The following is a 25219-nucleotide window of genomic DNA, read 5'->3' as shown; positions in this document are numbered from 1 at the left end:
CTTTATTTGCATCCTGCAAAATGCATCAAAGAAAAAAGTGCATCGTTTATTAACAGAGAAAATACACTGGTATGTTAAAAGAGGGAATCTATTTATAAGGCTTATGCAATAGTCCCAAAACATTTAATTAGAATAAATACCTGTCCAATGCCTGTATGACAACATCACATAGCTTCCATAGCAAACCAAGGGAATCAACATGGCATTTGTCAGTGACTTATACTTAGCAAGGACTTATTTTCCTATACAGGTAAATTTATACAGCTAATAAGGCTTAATGTGGTGTTAGGCACGGATTAAAACTCCAAGACCCACCTTGTAATGGGGGATTTCGTAAGGTGATTATTTATTAATCCGTGGGAACCTACTGCCTTGCCCAGGGATGAACCCATGTCTGCACTGAAACCCACTCACAACCCTGTGCCAACTACCAAAGCAGAGTATGCTGGGAAGACTTGGCACGACATGAATAAACCAAGCTTGCCGTGGCGTTCCTGTGTATTTTGGATGCTGTGCATTGACCAAGCGTAGGTTTTCAGACCTATTTTGAGCATGCAAAATTACGTCATTTGGTACTTTTGCATTGCTTGCTGCCACCAAATCCCACATCACTTTTTTTATGCACACTAGACTTTATAATACAGTTCCTCATATTTGTATACTGATGGGTGTCAGGCAGGCACTTCTCTGCACTGCATGCTGTATGAGCACACCTAATACACTAAAACCGCTACAATTCCATGCACGTCTTTTGCCTCCTCGACCTGTGTAGGACAGGGTCGGCATACAATGACAACACAAGGTTTAGCACATCATCACAGCACCTGATTAATATTTCAGCATGCCACAGTTAGCGAGGGGGACATATCCTTTTTTTACTGGCTCCATCTTCTTTTTTGATCTGTTGTAATGTGCCACTGAATCCCAAAGTCCTACTCTTCGCCTGCCATTCTGTGTCAATGCCATCCATAATAGATAGAACCAAGCCATTCACATTACTATTAATGGCAATGTTTAATGTGGGGGAAATACATTCCCATAAATTCCTAGACATGGTTGGACTGGCCCTTGCCTCCACCCTGACAAACTGAGCTAGTCATCCATCAAGGTAATAAGATAAAATCGAGATTCTGCGAATGTTCGACATAGGGTCACAGAGGGAGCTGGGTGACTGCCCTTGATATCCGCTGTTGCATATGTTGCTTTAAGCTTCAGAGGAGGATCACTGCAAATGGCATCATTCCTCTTCTACCCAGTACAATGTCCTCCACATCTCCTTGAAGTAAATCTAAATAGCTTAGAGTGGTTGTATTTTCCTCAACAATAAATTGAAGTAGACAGTGTGAGAGATGGTCTGACTTGAATCTAAGGCCTTGTGAAAGCTTTCCACTCCCAGCTATTCTATGAAGGTTGTGGAGTGGTCAGTTTGTGTCAAGATATTCTGCATCATTTTTACATCAGCTATGGCTCTTGGTGAAACCAATAAGTTGCAAGCGTGGACAAGAGTTGCTAATTGGGTGAGAGCCTCCTGCTGTATCAGCTGGCCACTAGCGAGCCCCTGATAATGATACATGTCCACCTTCCTAAAATAGTCTGTCAAAGTGCAGAAACACACATTGGTCAACAACTCGGAGGCCACATGTGACTCCTAGAGCTAAGAATAAGCAGAAACCTTAGCACATTAACAGTCACCATGAAGTCAGCCAGTCATCAAAGACAGGGTATTAATAGATCAGAACTGTGTCTTCAGCAACAACAACAGCAGAAAGGCTGAAATGGCCAGTTTAAAGCCCTGTGGCTGTTTTACCTACGCAATCTTCAAAGAAACAACTAGTGCAAGAAATATTACGGGTATATAGGAAACCAAGAGGCCACAACATCAAACGCAGAGTGGCTTTCTATTCCTCCAAACTAATTATGATTGAAAGATTCACCATAAAACTGTGTTGCAGAGGAGAAGTGCACATCATAATTGATGACACTCGGTCCCTTTGACGCTTCATCTCTACTTAAGTCAGGTAAGGTATGAAAGAACACCTAACTAATGAAGTAGAGAGACAACAGCATTGAAAAAACATCTGCACCAGCCTGAGCTCACTTTTGTTGACCGCGAAAACATTCCTTGAAAATAGATTCTGTTACCTCATGCATTGTGGGAAATGATCCAATGAGAAATAATACAACCGATGACAGGTCATAAATTGTTAATGCTATTGGAATAAGTTTTTGAGTTTGAATGCACAGAGGGGTGGAATTCTTGAAATACTTGTGTCCAGATGTCTCCAGTATTGTGCATCATCTCGACTCTTGCTTAATCTGAGAAAGAACATTTGCCTGACCTACTTACAGTATGGGTGCTCCGCAGCTCAACCTGCTATATATTTCATACTTTGCTCCAGTTGAGCCAAATATTTCTCCTCGTTTTATGACCATTCTGTGAAAGACAAACCTGAATACTCAGTCGTCTGACGGGAACTATTTTTGATCACGGTGACACAGGCAAAAGTATTCACGCAGAGTCAATTAAGCTGGACACAAAAGGACACTCTCTCCACCTGTCCTTGAGTATTGCCTTTCAGCTGTGAAGTCAAGGAACAATCACATTCTTGCTGTTCAGAACTCTTCCACCAACTATAATGTGACACTGTTCACCCAATCCTACTGAGCTACATAATAAAAAATAGATTTTTTGTCATCATTACAATGTCAACTATATCTATGTCAACTAAATAAACACATCATGAAAGACAGCAATACTGCTGTTGGCGATGTTTTTTAGTTAGTTCAAGGAGAGTATCTGTAGAAAACTGCAATAAAAATGTAACTTTCTTTTTTTATTATTAATGCCTATGTGTTCTGTTTAATGTTCATTTGTTTGACAAAAGAATGCTGGAAATTATTTCCTTCCAATTTGTTGCATTTTAGTAGTGTACAAAAAGCATAAGAAAGGCAGAACTAAGTACACTTTAATATTGTATTTAGCACAAGTTATATTGTTATCGCAATTCAATAATGGTAATAGGACATTTTTCTTATTTTATGCAGACCTATACTAATGTCAAAACACCATACATTACTATTGAAATCCGAATGAAGCAAAAACAAATATATGTTTTGAATTTGTCACATTACAAAATAAAAGTTGCCAAATACACAACATCAGGTTTCAAAATCATGAATAAATAAGCAGTATACTCTGATCTAAAATGCTGGGGTGTGTCTGCTGAAGGCACTGAGCCAAAAAGAGGGCCGCTGCAAAACGACAGACTCTCTTTAGCTGCTAACAGCTATTAACATGTTAATACAAAGCACACACCCATAGCAGAGAGCAGTAACTGCCTGGCTGCGCAGCCATTGTTGGGTTGAAAGACAGAAAGGTACATTGGTGATGGCTAGTCTGCTTGTGGTTATATGATTGAGGCATTTAACAAAAATCTTTTTTCATTAGACTGAATGAACTACAAGAGCCTATGAAACATAGCAAACTAACTACTGACACACAGAGGTGGATCGAGGACACTTTTTTATATAGTGGGGGAAGGGATATTTTTAGGATGGCTTGAGTGTGTCATCAAGCAACAATTCAGCCCGCCTCGTTTAAGGTTATGTGATAATTGTTTTATGCGCAGCTCCTTATTTAAAATATTTTGCTATACATTTCCAGTCCTTGGCATCTGGTTATATAAATTTTATTTACATTTTATGACACCGCCTGCAGTCGATTGCGATTGTTGTGGACAGTCGCCCACTTAGGAGAGGTCACTGCTGGATGGTTCATTCATTCACAGAAGCATCACAGAGACAGAATTATGTATTCTCTGTCCTGATTTTCATTTGAACCTCACCTGTTTATAAAAATATGCCACTCCTGCTTGTTTTATCACGCCAAAGATAGCTTTGTAGCTGAAAAGTGTCTGTTTAAGTACATTTATGTGACAGTGCTGGTGTTCTGTTTGTTTTTGGATCCTCACTACTCGGGGTAGCTTACAAAACTGGAGAAAAATGGTCCAACTCAGTGCCAAATAGTTCCCAGTCTTTTCATGTTTTCAACAAGTATTTTCTAACATGTATTATTTTTAAGAAACAAGTCTCTGATTTTACTTAGCCCTATCTTTGAATACTTTTCAAATGTAACATAGAACGTGGAGTTCTCTTTTCTCACAAAGCTTTGAAATGAAGCCCTCCTGAATTAACAATACCATAGTAAACTTTCGATTTATAATACAAGTCCTGACACGTGTTCCAAACCACAGTTACTACAATCAGAGGTGAAAAGTAAATAAACGTGGTGTAATATTGCAGTCGATGGACGTCATGTCTTTCTCAAATGAAGCTAACCCTATTAGGAAACTAAATCCTGTCCAGTGGGACTAAACCATGTGTGCTGCCAGTCATACTGTCAGTGTGTGTGGCCTCTTGACCATGAACACTATTCATTAATTGTCATAAAACAAGCCAACACCTCCCCTTCACTCTTTGCAGGCCCAGCAAAATGCTACAGATCATCTTCGCCTCCCCTAAAACAACAACCACTCAGCTGTGGTCCAGCCTTTCCCCAGGCCAGGTGTTCTCAGTTAACCACTAGCTGGGCCACACAACGGGTGGACTGTTTCTGTTTACTCACCCTTTTGCCCTCTTTGCCTGGTTCCCCTGGCTGACCTGGCACACCGGCCAACCCCTGTGGAAAAACACATGCAACATAGTGAGCTGGGTGCTACAATCATGCGGCGTCGCAGAAAGAGATAACGACTTGCTTCTTGAAAAAACCTCTGCAGACAGATGTTTGTGCCACATGTTCTCAGCAGACCAGTAGATAACTATTGGGCAAATTTGCACTGATAGGAAACTCAGCATTAGCTTAGTTAAAATTGCATGAATAGGTAGAAGGGATACAGCTGCACTTTCCATTGTTGCTTAGTTTCTAGGTGACTTCTCCAGGATCCACTTAATAGGCAATTTTCAGCCTCGGTTGATCAGAGCTTCATTCCATTATTCTGCACAGTATCTTGATAAGGAACAATTAGCAAGTTAATCAAGGTACGTACTGAGTGGTGATTTTGTTTTGAAGTTCTTGTGCAAAGATATACTTATGGCACTTCGATAATTGCTTGTTGAACCTAATAGTTGTACTCGCTTGCTTGAGAACATGTGATGCACAATTTGTCCGAGGGGAAAAAAAAAAAGGCTGACAATGAGATTCTTCGCTTAAATGAGGTGATTCATTTGTTACCTTCTCTCCTTTGTCACCTGGAGGGCCCTGGAACAGGCAAAAATAGACAAGAAAACAAAAGCATAAACTCAAGAATACAAAATATTTAGATATTCTTAGTGAAAACAATGCTGACTTTAAGTACCTGATCTCCTTTGAGACATTCTTTGATTGCCTAAGAATCAAACAAACAATTAAAAACATGTCAGTCAGCGTGAAGACACGACTCAGGATTCATATGCCGTTTAATGATACACGTTTGCCAGTTATAGGCAAGGAGCAGTTGGTCAGGAGGTAATTATCTTTGGCTGCAATGACCCAAAGAGAAGTTAGGGCATGGCTATTACAACTCCCCAGACACCCTGCTGGCCACCATCACGAAAGGGCAGACAGAGTCGTCAATCCACCAAGCCAGGGAATGGACACAAGGCCACATACAACATCTCGGCTTTCAAATAGAAGCCAAATAATTGGTGTCCTCTTACAATTGGCATCCAAAAGTCAAATGTTGTTGACTTTTCTTGGAAACAGCTGCAGAAACGTGACATTCACACCATATGTCTTTCACGTTAGTCAGAGGCCGCATGCAAAGAACAAACAACAAAAGAAAAAATACATATATTTAACAAGGAGGCTGACAGCCTTGAGATATTTACAGCTGTATGTACAGGAAAAATAAAGAGTGACAGCTCTGACCTGTGACACCCTAAATAAAACATGCCTCAGTCCACGCAGTGCTTTTGATAATAAATCAATTGTTCTTAAATAGTGGTGCATCTTTTGTTGCCTTGTGAGCGCAGAGTTTTGACCTTGGGTAACAAGCAATTCAGTGCATATGCACTCAGCAGCACATCTACACTACTCAAATAACTTCCTCCCAACATTTTTCTGCTCGCACTCACCAACCAATTTACTGGCATGATGTGAGAAAGTTTGCTAAAACGATGTTCGCTTGTCAGAGAAGGATTGTTATTCCGCTTGTCCTCATAAATGTAAAATTAGCATAGGAGAAATGCTAATGGATGGTGGCAGAGTTGTGTGGGTATCGTGGGCATTTTGGTGACATAAAAGGGGCAAGCCAGAAGCAGTGGGACAGACTTTTTTGTGTCACTCCTGCACTGATTTAAAGTGGCAGCCTGATCCCCTCATGATGTGTACATAATTAGCTAACCACCCGCAGTATACCTTTAATCTCCAGCAGCCGTCAACTCCCTGGCTACAATGCAATGTGTGTTTGCATCTGTGCCCACACACTCACTGTATGTGGTGATAGGTGACTATGCAAGCATCTGCTCGAACATGTATCTGCTGCCGGTTGACATATGTGCCTTCAATTTGTGTGTGCACTGGAATGAGCAACATTTCTGGGTTATGTTCTCTGTCCTCTCGATTTTCCAAGACCACAGCTAGTGCAGCCAGTCCAATTATAAAGATCGAAATACATAAAGCATGATGTGGTTCTTCCCGGGTGTCTGTAAATGCGAGAAGTCTGCGGAGACAACCACCGACCCAATAAGTGCATGTCTCGCCCATGTAGGATACAGCCAGCGACTACCTGTCAACCTCCTCCCCCACCCCGAGGCCTGGAACTGTATTCTTCTCTGCCTGGCTGCTCATCCCTATCCTTTTTGGCCCAAGTGAGGATGCCCACTGAGCCCTTTCTATCTGCTCCTTGTTTGACCCATTCCCAGGCGATGGTAATGTGACACAGAGACTGCTCACCTGAGTGCCTCACTTTCCATCTCCATGGGGCAGATGTTTTACAGTAACAGTGTGCGTGTGGAGTGCCTGGTCAGCCAAAAGGCTGTAATATTTACAAAGCTCAGTCCAGCCATTTCAGGTCACACCTGCACGAGTACATTTCAACATTTTTACTTCCTCAGACTGTCCTTACCATAGAAATAGGATGAACAGAATGGACACTGCGCTGTTTGTGTTGGTTATTTGACTTGTACAAAAGAGAGTGGTGATTGTTGTGGTGACAACACACATCAGTGGAGCCATGACGTGTGTCACCCTCACTAGTTTTAGTACTCTGTTTTGGCCTGCTTTTACACCTATTTTCCTTGTTAAACAGAAAAATACAGCTGAGGCTCAGAGATAGAGCAGGTCTAATCTGAAGGTTGGCGGTTCGATCCGTAGCTCCTCTAGTCAACATATTGAAGTATCCTTGGACAGGATACTGAATCCCACTTTGCTCCAAATGGCTGTTTCATCAGTGTGTGAGGTTACAAACTGAGTAGCAAGTGGCACCCTTTACAGTAACCTTGGCCACCGGTGTGTGAATGTGTGTGTGAATAGGTGAATGGGTCTCGTAGTGTAAAAGCACTTTAAGTGGTAAAACATGACTAGTGCTGGTCCACTTAATCCAAGTTTCTTTCTTTCACCACACTAAGACTAACATTAACTAATTGTAGAACACACTTCATTAACAAAATAAAACTCACCAAGTCATTTAGTTGGTTAGTCCAGTGTCCCAACCATCACCAACTCTGGTTTGGTTTGTAAAAAAACCTAATTTACTGAGTTAGATGTGAAAAAATGTTGACAAGCTATAGATTCACATCTTCCGCCTCTCAGCTGCCTGCTGAGCAGCGGCTCTCACTCACTCTTCCATGCAGCTATACTAACATTTCATCATGTTTCAACAACAAAATAATTCAAAGTTAAGAGATTGTTTATTTAACAACATAAAGTTGCTACTCAACTGTTTGTCATTTACTGCAAAACCTCCTCTCAGTGAGTTCACAACTAGCAGCAAGTTGGCTTGTTAATCAGATGTTTATATGGTCAGAAAGTCAGAATTTTGAAGTTTCCAGAAATAATTTTAAACTGGAACACCTCCTAAAGTGCAAATTAATTGGAACACAGAAATAGCCCGCTATAACCGCTGCAATGGCAACAATACAGTTAACAATGGCTGCTGCTCTGTCCATCCTTCTTTGTTGATCTAAATGGGAATGTCTGTTTTACTCTCACTCTATCTATTTCTATGGCCCTTAAATATATAGATGGCATAATGAGATGTAAATGTAACAGTGTGAACTTACTGGCAGCCCAGGAGCTCCAGGCAGACCCACATCACCCTGTGAAGGAAGATAATAATTAGTAAAAGCTCCTAAAACTTCAGTCAATAACATCTTTAACATTCTTTGTGCAACAGAAATGTCTAAGGCAAAATCCTTTTAAAATACATCTTTGACTTTTAAACATTGAGCCTAAAGGCCAGCCATCATGTTTGTGATAAAAATTGAAGGTCAGGTTTTTACTGGGCATAGCAGTAATATCTCAATATATGCACTGTGTGCTATAGAAGGCCATTAAGTGGTATTTACAGTATGCCTTGAAATGAAGCCTGTCTGATGACTTTCAAACTGTCAGACAACTGGCAGGTGGGCTGGTGCTATTAAATGTGACAGGCCTTAAAATAAACACAGCCGTACTATATCATGTAAAAGCCTTGCAGTATTAACAATGGACAGGTATGATAACATTGTTTGGTGGCTGTGACATACAGGCAGTCACGAAAAGTCATATAAGGAAAGAAGTAGATGTCTTTTGACGCCAGCATAATCCAGTGTAAGCAATGATCTCACATGCTTTTGACTGCCTCACTTGTTTTTTGTCTTTTCAGATAAAACTCATGTATCACTGTCCAATATTTCTGCACTTCTCTCACCTTTCCACCACAGTCCCAACAGTACTTTATAAAGCACTGGGTTGGGGATCAGTGGACTTTACATCTGGCAATACCCGTTTATCAGATGAGGATGAAAGAAAAAAGGTGTTTGTAGTTCAGATCCATTTTGTTGTCTAAATGAATGTCACAGCTAAAATATGCCTGCCATGGGATATGCAAGGGACTCATTACTTTATGCTTCCAAATCTGCCTCCCTCTGTCAGTTTCAATACAAACAAACGTTCTCTCCACCCCCAGCCCCCACCCTCCCATCCGGAAAATAGGATAAAATACGCTGTGATTCTCTGTTGTCTTCACAGAAACACACAGACCTCATTATAACTTCAAGGCTGGCAGACAGAGCATTGCACCTACAATTATGTGGTGAGCTCTTCCAAAAGACAACAACAACGAGAGAGAGAGAGAGAGAAAAAAAGGCCCCAATAAGGGAGGAAAAATAAAAGAGCGGGAGATATGGCAACTAATTACAGGAAAAACATTTCATCTCATACATGGAAAATAATCCCACTGTGGGATGAAAAGAAAAGAAAACTTTAAAAAGACCAATATTTTCTGCATTGCAACAAGAGTTTATCTCATTCATGTCAGTGATGTCAGTGAACAGACTCTAAAGAGGGCTGCAGATAAGAACAAGGTTTTGCATCAAACTCCTCTGCTGCACTTCCAGCTTGTCTTGAATCCCAGGCTTATGAAGCCCATCCTAGCCTCAGTGCTCGACCTAGTGCATTTGGCAACCTAGGCAAGTTTCCTGCCACCCGGATGGGATTGCTGGGATACATGGTAGCCACCCTCCAGTCTCCCTCCATATAGCCCCGATCACTATGCAGTTTCATTTTGCTGCCCTGCTAGCCCTGCTGACACTGTTAACTCAGCTTACCACCAATGTTGTCAGATGCTGATAATAGGTTGAGTATAGGTTGTGAAGTCTGGTGTCCAAAATACAATGTCAATATGACATGAAACACTGAAGACAGATAACATTGTTATTTTGTTGGTTTTAAGCTGTTTTGTTAAGTAACCAAAATCGCCAAAAATGTCTTCCAAACATCTCATGACAACCTCATCTTTATGTATAATAATGACATTTAGTTGTAAGGTATGAAGAACAAAACCTCTGCAAAAGTCATAACATTACCATCCACACAACATGAAATTCTAACATTGTTAGATATTTATTCAACCCAATTTTCGTTTCAATCCAAATTTAACGCCTGTCCAACGTAAGAGTCCAAAACCTTTCTGACATCTTACTGACGTCCGGTGCCAGCTTGCAACTGTGCTAACAGACCTAACAATGCTAAAGGGGGCTTGTAGCTCAAGACTGAGCTGCTTACTCACTGAGGAAGCTCAACCTTTTCTTTGGCCAGCCGAAAGCGACAGCTGTTGTTGTACAGTACTTGTATTTGTCCCCTGTGACAGTTGGTCTTTAATGTATTTTACCCGCCCCTTCTCCACTGTGATTGGATGGCTGGTGACGGTGACAACTGCAGTTTTTTATGCAAAGTTAAAAAATTTTAAACTCTCATTTTTTATAGGAAAACGGACAAATAACCACGGTGACTTAATCTAGGATTTACTTGCAACTCAACCAATTGATTGCTTGAAAAGTATGTAGGATTTCAGTTGACCAAGATTTTGTTTGGTTGATTAAAGCCCTATTTGCTGTTGACACCCCTAGTTTGTATAACTGTTAATACCTCCATACCCCACTTTGCTTTGGGTAGTTCCAGAGGAAGCTGCCTATGTCCCCTGTAAGAAGATCCGCCAATGAATAGCCTACTGTACTGTAAAGACCATACCTACATAAGTGTTGGATTTCTTATATTTGGGATTAAATGTCCAATATATCCTAAATCAAGAATCCCTGTGAGAAGGCAATATTATGCAATCCGCATTTTGCTGTAGGCTTTAGTCACATCACAAAAAAAAAAGAAAGAAAAAACTGTTTAGAGAGGGCAAGATAAAGGGATTTTGTTTGGTATGCCCATTACAAACAGCTTTCCCCATGAATATACAAATACTCTGCAAATATAGTGAGTGGACCATTTTCTCTCAGCTGGTATAAAAGCTATATGACCATCAATAAGGTCTTGCAAAGTTATGATAGCAATAACAGTATTCTTTAGCTGACCATGTTTGGAGTAGCAATCATAGCAGTACTTCAAACAGATGGGCAAACCCGTTATTGAAACTGGGATTATAGCTCATGAAAGTCAAGCAGATTCCCTGAAGTATCTATTTACATTTAAAAAAGAAAAACAATTATGGCGTAATTCTGTCAGGGCCGGTCTGTTTGGCACACTCACTCACTTTGATTCCTTTGGGACCAATGGGACCAACTGGCCCTGGGTCACCTTTCACACCCTGGGAACAAAAAATATACAACAAACTGACGTATATTTCTTTTCAGTGAGAGATTAAAAGATGATTAAAAAAAGCCCGACATGTGTTACTGTATGTCAGTATGTTGACACTCAGTAGACAAGTATCTCATGCAAGTGTGAGATTCTCATGCCTTTCACAACTGGTCAATGAGAAAAGAGCATGTCAATCATTAGACGCTGCTGAGAGATTCACAATCAGCTGCTTACACGACATCTGCTCTCAACCCCGTCTCTGTTTTCCTTCGCCACGCTCAGGTTTAGCAAGGACTGTGACTGTCATTGCTTTTACACCTTGAAGCAGACGACCCGGGGGTGAAATTGAACTACGCAAGCTCGGGGCAAAGTCAAGCCTCTCTGCCGGTGAAATGTGAAAGAAGGAGGGACAGCTGAGATAAAGAGTGATAGCTGATAAATGAAGCTTGACACATATTGACAGGCTAAATTTGCAGCAAGCCTTGTTAGGTGTGACACATTTGGGCCAGTAGCAGCAACTCTTTGAAATGGGTTAAGGAGGGGGAGAAGAGGGAAGATGGGGAGCGTGAGCGGTCTGTAAAATGATTCAGAAATACAATAATTTGTCATGGTTAAATTTAGAGTTAGAAAGGCTATTAATAGTGAATTATATATCTGCAGAAGATGATTACCTACCTTTATCACATTAAGTCTGGCTCCACCAGAGACGTGACAAATTCATTGCCTATTCCCTACAAGCCTCATATTAAGCACTACCATTCAGAAAACACAAGCATAATGCTAGTGTACAGTAATAGCACCTATGGTAACAACAACCCAAACAGCTTGCCTATAAGTTGCACTTATCATGGCATGATTGTGACATGATTTTATCAGATTGTATCACTTTATGTGGGCCCTCAGCCCACGCACACTGTCAATAAGAGGGCAGCTGTCTCATAGCAGTACATGAGAGCCCAATTCTTTATTTAAATCGACAGCCTAACCACTTTACTGGGGCAATCTGACACAAGGGGATCCAGAGGCAAATTCCCCTCTGAGTTATTACTAGAGCTGTGGCAGAAACGAAGCAGCACCAGAGTACGAGGCTCATCTGATAACAAGGACGTAAACAACTTCAGGTTCTGTCGATTATGGGAGAGTATTTGATTAATCTCGAAAGAATTTTGCCATCATTTTTGTAACGAGGAGATCTTGTCTCATTGTTGTGGTGAAAAGTGCCTTGTAATATAAACATGTTTTCTTGTTATCGTGATCCTTTACAGTCATTATGTAGTTTCCTCTTGTTATTTCCAGAAAGGGACCACGAGGCTGATGTTCATTCCCATTCACATCTTTGTGTTTGTGAGTTAAGAGCAAATTTAAACACATTTCTAAACCCCCATCACTACACAATGTTCATTTCAGAATGTGGAATGAAATACATGAGCATCATCTATTAAAGGTCCACATCCAATGTGTAGGATTTATGGGGATATCTTGGTAGAAATGGAATGTTATATAATAAGTGTGTTCTCTTGAGTGTACAATCAGCTAAAAATAAGAACTGTCATGTTTTCATTACCTTAGAATGGGCCGTTAATCCACATAGGATCTATGAAGATTGCCATGTTTCTACAGCAGTCCAGAATGGACAAACCAAACACTGGCTCTTGACCAGGCCATTTGTGTCTTTGCTCCTACCCTAGTTAGCAGCTTCTTTGTGACAAAAAAACAGTACTATTTTGAGGTAAAACTGCTTTATTTTGTGTTTTTACTGGCTGAAATCACCTACTCCGTTTGTTTTGGAGAAGAGGACACCTCTGTAGATAACGTAGCTCCCAGTAAAAACCTCCTGAACAAAGAACAATTAAATACACTATACACCACTAACCCCCCCTTGAACTCCCCTAAATCTTAAACACTAGGCCTTTAAATTCTGCTTGTAATTCGGGTGGCGCTTGACTCAGTCCAGAGATATGGAAAGTTATGTTTTTAATATATATTCATGACCTGAACATAACTGTCATACAAAGCACATATTCAAAAACTCTAAGCTTAAATTAGAACTTTATTTTATATTGGAGCTAAAATCATCTTAAAATGAAGCCTCAAAGCTACAATACATGCAGTTTGTACATCATAAAACAACACGTTCTGCCTAAGTTCACTTAAGAATACTATTTATGGTTCTTTTATAAATCATACATAGTCGTATATGTTTTTTCATTTATTTATATTTTTTATGTTGCAAAATGCACCCCTGCTCCCCAGCATCCTCTCCCACAGACTGCAGATACAAGATAATATGTTTAGAGAGAAGTTAACAGGAAACTACCATAATTCAACTGAATAATGCAACAAGAATGAACATGTGCAAAGTGGTGAGTTTCTTTTCCTATTGGCACATGTCCTTTTCAGAAACCAAATTCAGGTCAATCAGGCGCTCAGTCAGTCAAAAAGTCACTTTCTCACCATGTATTGAATGATAGTCGCTCAAACTGTTTTAAAGTCTAGCTAAGCTTTTTAACTGGCTAATCTGTGCGCCACAAAAAGATTCTGCTAGTAAATATTTTAATTAAAACAGACAACAAAGCAATTTCACAAAAAAGATGCGAAATTTATCAAGTTTGAAATGCTTACAATGCATTCTTTCAACTTACGCTGAGTAATGGTGACTTTCCCTTGTGTCCTTATGGTTGTTAATTTAGTATGACAGAAGATGCTTTGGCTATGAAAAAAAGTATTTCTGTTAACAAATTGGCTTGACTGTGTAATTATTCAGATTTTTCCAGGACAGCAATATTGTTAGTGACTGGACCTGTGAAACTACACAGCATCTGGACTCATCTGTGGTTATATACATAATAAAAACCAGCGCAATTAAAAGTTAGCCCTCACTTCTTTTGGCTGAGGGTTTTGGCAGTCATGCAAATTTTGCATTAAATCTTTCTCAGGGACACACAAAATGAACATACACAAGTGTTCACTCTCTAATTGTCTACTTTTCCCTGCAGCCGTTGCTGCGCGCCATGTTTTCTGAATTCATTTAGAGTTGGTGCTTTGAATATGTTAACTTTGGTTTTTTTTGTGTTTAGTATTAGGGCACAGTAAATTGCTTGTCAGAATAAACAAGAGTGTAGCACCAAATTCTGGGCCCCATGTACAAGCAGTCTCTGTGGACCACCCACCCTTCTTCTCTTGACCCATGTCTCTCTTAAGTAGCTTTTTATATTACCTTTTTATTTTTTTATTTTTGATTTTTAAGTCTGTTTCTTTACTCATCTTTCTCTTCTGTTCGGACTAAACTATTTTTCACTTTTAAGGAATTAGAGGAGCCACAGGAAGCTTCCACTGTTTTTTTACACTATTTTTCTTAAACAAAATTCAGTTCATCAACCTCATTATTCAGCCAATTTTAATGTCCTTATGGCATTAATTACTTAGCTAAAAAATTGCAAACACAACCAAACTTTTCGTTCCAAGCTTTTCAAGGTCTGCCCTCCCACTGGGGCCCCGGGTGATCAGTCAAACTTTCCCCTCACTGCAATGCCCCTGAGAATAATAATAATAATAATAATAATAATAATAATAATAATGAAATCTTACATTTATATAGCACCTGTCATAATACCCAAGGACGCTTTACACAATTAAAAAAATGAAAATAAATAAATGAATACTACATATAAGAATTTTATTTTGTCACAATGTGATCATGAATGTAAACTACTGATATTGTGGAATATTTTTGGTTGATTTAATAACCTGTGTTAATTAACTTGCAATTAATTGATCCTCACACAAGGTTAATTAATTGAAACAAAAGGTTTCTATTAATTCAACTATTAGAGAGCAGAAATTTAATAATATAATAAAGAAACGCTGTATTTAATAAAACTGATATGTGAGAGAGTTTGTTCCAAGCGCCGGGCGCTCGATAGCCCTGGGCCACAATTTTCTTTTTTCGTCAGTACCGCATATATTGTATAAAGTTGTGGAGTCAAGTGTTGCATACAATTTTATACACTCTCTCTCATCCTGTTTCCCTCCCTACTTCAAGCCTCCACCTATATAGACTTTTACAATTGTTCTGATGTTGTTCAAGTAAAATAGGGTGCTAGAAATAATAAGGGACAGGATAATCTTAAAGTCAATAAAGAAGGGATTCCTTAAAAACTAAATGGCTAAATGTAGCAAAGCAATACCTGAGATGTTGATCTAAACTACTTTCAAAAATCTCAACTGACTGGCACACAATTATTCAATTATGATATATTTCCATGATTGTGAGGAAGGTCCTATCTCAGAAGTGGAAAACACTAATGACCCCTTAAGGGAAAAAGTATAGTTTTTTATGTTTTATATTCCCACCTTCTCATACCAAAGCCTAGTTACGATGCTGCCCTCTGTCTAATGGAATCAGTTGTGAGCCCAAAGGCCCAATACAGGTGCACAGTGACATAAAGGGACATGTAGACTAGAAATATCGTTAGCTTCTGTTGCAAGCTGTGGGCTTTGTTGCATATACTGGGCAGGATGATGCAGGGATAAAGGGGCTGGGAATAGGCCGGTGCTGGCTGTGTGGCTGTCGCTCTTGCAGCACGAGGTCGGGACACTGTGGGGAGCTGTGTACTCTCGCCTGCTAATTACACACACCACTGTGCCTCGTCACTCCTGTAGCGTTGGGGCCACATGACAATCTGGCAACTCCCCAGCACAGGACAACTAAAGCGAGCAAAGGATGTACAAATGTAGTCTAATTGTGTTTACTTCTACCTTTTACCAACCAGAGCAGCTGCAGGTCAGCGCCCTTGTCTGACAAGGGGTAGAATAATTGCAAGTTTTAGTTACTGTACACAATTTAATCATCACAAACTAGGTTTGGCCTACTGGGGAGAGGCTAAATAAAAAATTGTAGATGGACTATGTATTCAGAGCATTCTGGTGGGGGAATGCTGTAATACTGAATGACAGGCCGTTAAAGCTCTGTGGAACAGGATCTCTAAGTAACATAGATATCTTGAGTGCCGGCCTACAAATGCCAGGGAGGTTAGAGCAGGAAATGCCTTTTGTGACTTTCCATTTGCTCAGCGATACACCACCACATACAGTGTGGTGATATAAGACCAATCACATAGAGTGCTAGAAAAGATACAGTAGCTTATCAGCATGTTTGGTACACTATATGATTAAATACAGTTAACCACTGTAACATAATCGATGGGCTATTGTGTGATGGTATCAGAGTTCCCTGTCAGAGATCCTTCAGTGCTGAAGATATCATGTGCTTTTCTTGACTTTTCTGCAACACTTAACTCCTCAACTGAACATGTATCTACAAATGTAACTTAGATTACCCACAAGATAACATAGTGTGCACTCATTCTGTCCCGCAGGACGTGTATCTGTAAAACGATACTCAATCACATGCTCATACATAGAATTCTGGCTTCTCAGGTGTCTACTCCAGCCTTAAATAACATACTAGCTTTAAAAATGGAATATGAGCTAATTGCAGTAAAGGGACAGATTGGGTAATAGTCTCATAGTAAATAAGTTGACTGAAAACTGTTTATTTGTGCAACATAAAAGATATAATTTGTTTTCAATAAAAGACAGTTAATGTTTTACTGCTATTCTTACTATTTTTCCCCTTTAAATAAATACAATGCGTATTACAGCAACAATTTACTGAATTTAAAATTTAATTATGGGAGCATTAAAAGACCAAAGCACTATTCAATTCACTAACTGAACTCTCTTTTAATTAAAAAACTGAATCAAACCAATCAACCTCAACTTGATGGCAGATTATTATATGTAGCAGTGTCATTATATCACATATTAATTATATGAATAACCACATTATCCACCTTTATGATGTAAAAAAAAAAAAATCTCTACTGAGCTTTCACAGTTTTACAGACTTAAAGGAAGCCCGCAACAGCTTACAGCTCTCTGTAGTGTCTACACTACAGACCGAAACATCTGCAGTATAGGTCCTACAATTAATGTCTTTTGGACTTCTTTGGAACCACTGTGAGTGATTAACTGGTTAAGACGGTGCAGCCTTATTTAGTCAATGAGGCTCAACCTCATCCACTCACTTACAGAGCCACTGGGGATACTGGTTTTAACCCATTAATCCTGCACTGCTCTATGCTCACTGATTAAAACACGGGGCAAGGTTACCTCATATCTTTCATTTCAGTGTCCTGCCTTCATATTAATCTAAATCAAATACAAGGGTTAGGTCGAGAAATCAAATAAATCACAGAAAACAGCACAGCTGTGGAAGAGACTAATAATGAACATCCCATCACAGCTTGATTTATGCTGTAATTTCATGGGACGGGAGACTGTGTTAAATCCTACATTTTCTTGGTTTTTACAGAATTTCCAGTGCTGTGCATACAAGGAAAATGTAATCTATTATATCAATTGTGATAAATCATCTCTTCATTTATACGCAGCAACAGTCTATGCTTTAATCTTACCATCTTTAATCTTAACAATGGATCATATTACTACTTGCACGTGAAAGGAGTTCCTCAGCTCTAAGGAGCATTTTATAGTCTATCAGATCAGTGTTTTGATTTTGATTGATTTGAACGGTTTTGGTTCACTCACATTTTTAGCTACTACAGATCCAGATAGTTATATCAAGAGTTAATGGATACCATTCAGAGCTAAAGAAGTAGATATTGCACTTATATTCATGAGCTAGCCAGCTTTGAAATGAATGCTAATGCTTCTCCGCAACCGCTGGATGTATCAGTAGACAACTGTTTACTATTGAGTTTTACTGCTTGTTTACATTACTAAAAATGCAGGTCATGGATGTATAATCTTTTTTAGCATGTCATTTTTTAAATAATTTGTTTTCACTGAAATATTGTCTTTCTTAAGTAGTGTATTTTGCTATCTTTAACACAGTATCCACCAGATTTCCTAAAAGCTCCAGAAAAATGGCCACTCTTTTAGAAGCCATCTTACTCAGCATTAGATGAAAAGAGAGGTGTCAATGTCTGTGCTTCGACTACAAATCGAGGTCCAGGACATTTTTAACCTTCCTTATCTGAAAGACAAAGCCCAGGTGACTCTTGGATGTATTGATAGCTGGCTTGCTAGCTGACAATTTACAGCTGGTTTGAGGAACATCTTATTCACTTTTGTTTTAGCTAGACTGGATGTCTATGTGCTAACCATCCATAATAGCTGTCTGCAATGCTGGACAAACATGCCTTTTTGTAGAATGCTACAAAAATGTAGTATCCACTTTTTGACTTTTCTTTGTTTGAAATCACTCAAATAAGTGGAGCACAGTACCATAAACCCCTGGAGGGTATGCATGGTGAGCCATGTGAGTGTGACCACTGAAAGCCCAAACATGCATATCCGATGCATAAAGACAAACAAATCACCTCTTCTGCAGAAAAGAGGAACTGTCAGTTTCCATATTTCTAATCCCTGTCTATATACTGACATCAGAATAAGAATCTCATTCCTGGTGACAAAGTTTCAGACTGAGCACCACTAATGAGGAAGCCTCCCACACACAGAGAGAAAGCAGAGGGGAGCAGGAAGGCCTTTCGGCAGACCCTTGGTCCACTGCTGCCAACTTAGCAAGTCACTGCACTTTTCAGACACCCCATGGTGACGTTATATCCTTAAAACAACACATCTAGAAACATGTCATACACATGGTAGACCCCTGCCTCCCCACTTAGCTGCACTGATATGCAAATTAGCAAATGACATCAACTAGTGACATCCAGACGAAGTTTTGAGCAGCTGCATCTCTTAGAAAAGGATCACCAACACAGGCTCAGTCTCTCCACAGTGAACAAGCTTCCAGCTGGTTTTTTTCAGTTTATGTACTGCTGTTGTCCAGTCAACTGGAGCCTGGGGTGAACCAGTGAGCAGCAAACAAAGAAGGGTTGCTCACAATCTCTGTCACTCTCTCCTTTTGATTGCTGTAGCACCAGCAGCAATCAAAGAAAAAAAAACATCAGAGGAAATATGTACGCTCACATTCTTCAATTATAGTTTGTGTAATATTATGACTACAAATCAGTCAGTCTTTGATGCAGATAGAGTTAATTTCCAGTTAGGTAGTCTTGTTCGCTTTTAAATTTCTATGTAAATAAACTAGATCATGTCATTCATATGCAAATATACACATGATGTCAGCAGGCTTTTCAAGCTGCCAATAGCTACTTATCTTGGAGAAAAGCGAGCAACGCTGGTTGTGGGAAGACAAACTACTGCTTGAGTTTATAGCCTGCCAATCCAGTGTTTTTTATCTGTTTTCCCTCAACCTTAGTTTATCTATATGTTTAGATTTTATTTATTTATAGGATAACAATAAAAAAAAGCTGGTCTATCTATCTATCTATCTATCTATCTATCTAATAATCTATCTATACACACACACACACACACACACACACACACGCACACACACGCACACACACACACACACATGTATATGCTATGCTATGTATGTGCTTGTATGCTCACCTGCAGACTAGCCTACTTCATTTTTTATTATGCTTTAAGTATGAAAAACATTACTTTTATCAGTGGTATTTTTTTAAGATGGTGATACTTAATTTAAGGCCCCCAGGCCTAAAGTGACCCACCATAGGGTGTTGAGTGGCCCACCGACCATTTCCAAATTAACAATGAAATTAAATTGATTCAAACTGGGATTATTTTTTTGTACTTTGAATTTAAATAAGATATTAATCTTGTTTCTTAACTGGCCCCTGGCCCCCTGTTATTTTGCAAAAGTGTCTCTGTATAAAGCAAGTTGACTATCCCTGTTTTGATAATTTAGTAATTCACCGAAATACTGATGGGTGTTGATAACAGAGGAAAAGTAAGTAAATAAGAATCTGTCCTCTCTGAGCAGATCCCTTCTAGTTGACCAGCTACCTTATTCTTTGAAAGCTGGTCAACTAGAAGGAATGTGAAGTACAGTAACAGCAGGCCACATTTCTCTCCTAGTTATTACCAGCAGCTGTGCTATTAACACAACAAAAGGATTGTTTTTGTTGTAAAATGCATACGCAGACAGAATCTATATTTCAAATTATGGTAGAGTGTACTATCTATAAAATCCAGGTAAAGTTTAAAAAACTTGTATAGCAGCAGTCTGTGTACTTTATGAGCTTTTGTAACTGCACTCTTGGTACATTTTTTTAACAAACTCCCTTCCTACTCCTAGTAAATGTTTTTTTTGTATGTAAAGTACTTCAAGTGCTGGTATATTGTAGCTCAATACGTTTTTGGCTCAACAGAGTTATGTGTATCTCTGGTTTTCTTTTCTGATTTCTCTCAGTTACTGTTAGGGCAGAATGCATGTCCACAGCCTGCAGGGAGGCTGATTTCTGTGGCAGCTGTTTGACAACTCGAGGGGGTGATGGTGCTGAAAAGAAGTCCCTTTATTAAGCCACTTTAAACTGACCATCTGCACAGCTACTCCTGAGAGTGTGCCTTTGTGGGCAAACAAATGCTGTACAACATAAAATTTGATTTAACGAATACTTTAAAGGGAATGTGCACTAATTTGCTTGTGGCTGAAACAACTCCGCTAAGATCCAAGAAGAACAGTTATTCATTTCTAATGCATTTGCATTTAGTTAGAGAAAATAATAATAACTTACTAGAACTTCTTCTTGTGGTTTACATGACACACATTAGTTTCATCACTGCAGCCAGATTTAAAAGCATGCAATAAAGTTTAACCTGAAATGACATAGACGGGGGTATGGTAATTTGAAAAATTAGTTTAGTCCATTAGTATGCCAAGCGTATGGTAGCATACATATCAATTAATTTTACTACAGAAGGACACTGCGGGCTGCAACACACTTAGATCCACTTCAGATATGACAGGCACCTGAAAACAGCCACACAGAAAACCGCGCCTGCTCCTACCCCCAGGGCATCACACAGAAAATGAAAAGCCTATAAGAATTGATTCTCTGACGAAACTAGATCTGGCTGATGTGCTATGTATGGAATATATGTCTGCTGGAGATAGTAGTACTTACCTTCTCCCCATCGATTCCCTTTTGCCCTTCTGATCCAAGTTCCCCCTGCAATGACAAGATTGAAAGTTAAAAGGCAAAGAAAGGACCCTTGGAAAGTTCACACTGCTCTTGTTTTTCCCACTTTTACACCCAGTAGGTCTAAATAATCTGGCACAGATATTTAATACCATATTCCTGTTAAGGGTACACAATGCAGGAATTGTGTATTGCCACCTAACGTGAAAGTGAAAGCCAATTCCAGAATTACTCTCATGTTGTAACAAGCTATATTCATTTGGTGTTTCAAGTCACTATATTTGCATATTTCAGCTTTTCTTTTGTTTAAGTCTGTTGAGTGACATTTATCAAAACCGTTACACGGCCTACCATAAATCAGCCTTAACGTGGCTGTGTCTTCATATATGGGTACATCTTAGGTTACATTCATCTGATTGAGTAACAATAAATGTCAAATGACAAAATGCTAACATACTGCATAGCGAGCTTCATAACAGACTGACATCAGATGGCAGAGTGCATAAATACGAATAATGTGAATGCAACATTAGTTTGCTGACAATCATTGTCCAAATTCATTGTCAGCATCCGTTGACGCCCACTTTGGTTGCGGCTCTTGCTTTTAGCTTTTTCTGTTAATGCGCTGCTGTTCTTTCTAATTTTTGAAGTGTTTTATATGCAGTTTCATGAAGAATATGCAGTTTCTTTGAAACTGCTCAGCCACTACATCAAGGGGTTATAGTAGTTTCAAGAAAAATACTTATACTATAAACATGCAAATTTAAATACAGAGGAACTACACAATCTAATCACACCAGTGGACTGTTTGGTGTTGATATGGTATCTCTATCCTGCCACCAGAGTGACACTGTGTCCCACAAACACTACCATGTGCCACGGTGGCAGGCCAGAAAGAAAGAAACTCTTTTTGAATTCAGCTTTTTATGTGAGTAAAACTGTGCCAAAGGGGGTGAGAGTATTGAGAACTTTTTGTCCTGTTCTCATTGGTGCAATATAATTAAATCCAAAACTCTAAAACTCACTCATAGCTCCTTCAAACTGCACTTAGTGACACCGATACAAAAACACATTTGGGAACCGGATTCCAAATTCTCAGCAATTGTACGTAAGCTCACTGCATCATTCCAGCTCCAGCAAAGTCTATAGCATGTGTGAGATGTTGGGGAATAAGCTGTTAGAAGCTTAGTTCCACAAATATAACATCTTAGAGGCTCAATTCCATAAATATATCTTCCTGATCACTGATTCTTCTTAAGCTACCCAGCCCCTACTTTCCACACACTCTGCCAGAAATGTGTGAGATTTCTTGGAACTTGTTGGCTCCGTTATCAGAGTGTAACATATACAGTTTCATGACCTCAGCTGGCCAATAAAGCTCAGGCAAACTACCATATTATAGTAGCCAACTATTTTCATATTGACAGCTGCATAAAATTGTTGTTCTCATAATATGGCTAACAAAAGAGACTGAAAATGTGTATGTCTTAGATTTTTTATAAAGACACCTTTTAAGACAGGGAGCCAGAAAAAAGCCTCACTGACAAGGAGTTGAGCTCAGGTATAAAATACTACAAAACATGATACCGTGCATTAGCAGCAATATCAATACTACTGCACTTGATGTAGACATTTCCAGTGCACTGTTGTATAACGAAACAGCTTTGGCTGGCTCCTAAACCTCATCTCAGATTGGAGTGGCGAGAGCTGTGCCATTAAGTGTTATTCCATATCCTCATGTATCAAGGTTCATCTGCAAATGTCCCCCCATGGTAAGCTTAACATCTTCAATGGATATAGGTTCAGGCTTAAGCCGTCATCCACATGAAGGAATGATCCTATTTACTGCTCATGCATAAACTGCTTCACAACCATCTGCAATACAACTGATCACTTATATGCAATAAAATATCTAGTAGATATGATTTTTTTATTACCATCCATTTTCCTTATTTTTCTGAGAATAAAATCACAATCCGACAACATCTCTTTCCAATACAGAAAAGTGCCACAGGACTTTCTCACTTTAAAGGAGCAGTGTGTAGGATTTAGTGGCATCTATGGTGAGGATTGCAGATTGCAAACAGCTAAACTTCCCCCATGTGCCAAGCGTGAACTCCCTGATAGGATTCCTTCAGCATTTGTAGCTCAAGAGATTTTTGTATATAAAGATGGACAACATGTCCCCGCTTACCCCTGCTATGCTTAAGTAGAGCTAAGATATCCTGGATATGGCCGCTGCCATCTTGCACTGATGACGTAATTTGGAACCAGAGTCTGCACAGCAGGGTAGGGGGAGATTTCCACCAAAAACACCCACCTGACCTATTGCCAGCAGCACCACTGAACAGAGCACACGGATTGGCACACACAGCTGTCAATAATGGCAGAAAATCCCCTTTTTCTCAAAAAATAAAATAACTAATTAAAACCAAACTTATCAGAAAAGTGATCATTTGAAAATATATCAGGTTAGTAAGACCTATCTCAAATGACAGAAACCCTCCTTAGGAAAAATGTATTTGGTGTGTACTTTGAGTTTTAGTTTGGCCCAAATCCCATTCACTAACATGGAGGGGGCGGGCTTTATGACCTATGCTGCAGTCAGAAATTAAAGGGCGATTGAGATGCGTTGGCTTCACTTTGGGGGAGTTGTCATGTCGTCCATCTTAATACACAGTCTATGGTAAAAACATAGCGGTGCAACATGGCGGTCTCCATGGACAAGTATATCTATGAAGATATAAATGGCTCATTCTAAGGTAAGGGAAACAAAACAAGTCCTATTTGCAATTGATTATATACTGAATAAAAATATACTCATTATATTATTTCTGCCAATTTCTACAAATATATACCCCAAATCCTACACACCAAACCTTTACAGCAAATAAGAAAGACCCATGTACTGGTGTTACACAAAGCGCTTCTTCATGGTGACTGGACTTGCCGTCCCTCTCTAGACGAGATGAACACAGGCGTCCCATATGTCACATTTGATGGTCAACACTCTTACTGATGATGACATTATAGAATGCAATAAGCAAGCAACAAAATGATGAAGGCAATAAAATGTAATTTTACTGGGAGCATGTGAAATCTTGTCAGCTCTTCGGGAGTGCAACAGCAACATCCAATTACAAGACAAGCACTTAGCCAGTCTTAAAGCTTCCATTAAAATATGCGCCTGTCCCCCAATTTAAATGTCAGACTCCACAGCAATGTCTGTCACTCCTGACCCTCACTATTGGCCAGGGAGGGCGTAGACAGTTACCTCAAATATGCATAAAGTTATGCAAGCTATTTGTTTTTGACCCAACAGCAAAGAGCTTCACCGAGAGGGCATGACTGAAACACTGAGGTTCACACACAGATTCCAGTCCCCTCTGCACAGAAAGCCTGATCATCTAGTTAAAGCTGCTATTACAGCTACAAGGACACAATCCCTCACTGGCTTCCCACGTAGGAATACTGCCAATTGCTTCCACTGGTCAAGCCAAAATGTCACTGCTTAGGACTGAACTTGGGTCTCTGTAGCAGCACCATTCACCCAGCGCCAACCAGGCACCCACTTGCTAGTTTAATTCGATTTTGAGATTGCTTTGTTGTCTGTGTTGCTGTGACGGGGTCAACACAATGCGAGCCCGTGATTCAATCCAATGATTTTAGGAAATCATCTCAGAGATGGGCAGCGGCAGATTCCATAAATCACTGAACTGAAACAGCCACCTGCTTTTCACTGCATCGAAAAAAAAACATGCACTAAAAACAAAAGATCTGTTGGAATATAGAGCAACATTTATAAGGGAAAAAAAAGTGAAAAAAAAAAACCCCTGAAGCTCCCAACTGAGTCGATCACAGCTTTAATCACAGCTTTAAGGGCAAAGCAACACAA

The 25219-nt window shown here is 39.5% G+C and overlaps 1 protein-coding gene across 1 annotated transcript in view; it reads right to left on the bottom strand.

Annotated features, from left to right (window-relative positions):
* The window catches only part of LOC121954674 (collagen alpha-1(XIX) chain), a 123470-nt gene that overhangs the window by 74017 nt on the left and 24234 nt on the right, over nucleotides 1-25219 (bottom strand). Inside the window, exons 11-16 of the mRNA XM_042502335.1 lie at nucleotides 21310-21354; nucleotides 11220-11273; nucleotides 8260-8295; nucleotides 5355-5384; nucleotides 5231-5257; nucleotides 4625-4678 (exon numbers count right to left, since the gene is read on the bottom strand). Coding sequence (XP_042358269.1) covers nucleotides 4625-4678; nucleotides 5231-5257; nucleotides 5355-5384; nucleotides 8260-8295; nucleotides 11220-11273; nucleotides 21310-21354 — 246 coding nt within the window. The remainder of the gene's footprint in view (nucleotides 1-4624; nucleotides 4679-5230; nucleotides 5258-5354; nucleotides 5385-8259; nucleotides 8296-11219; nucleotides 11274-21309; nucleotides 21355-25219) is intronic.

This window comes from Plectropomus leopardus, chromosome 15 (genome assembly GCF_008729295.1).
Source record: "Plectropomus leopardus isolate mb chromosome 15, YSFRI_Pleo_2.0, whole genome shotgun sequence".
NCBI lineage: Eukaryota > Metazoa > Chordata > Actinopteri > Perciformes > Serranidae > Plectropomus > Plectropomus leopardus.
Note: the sequence above shows the minus strand (reverse complement) of the source record. Positions and strands in the feature narration are given on the sequence as shown.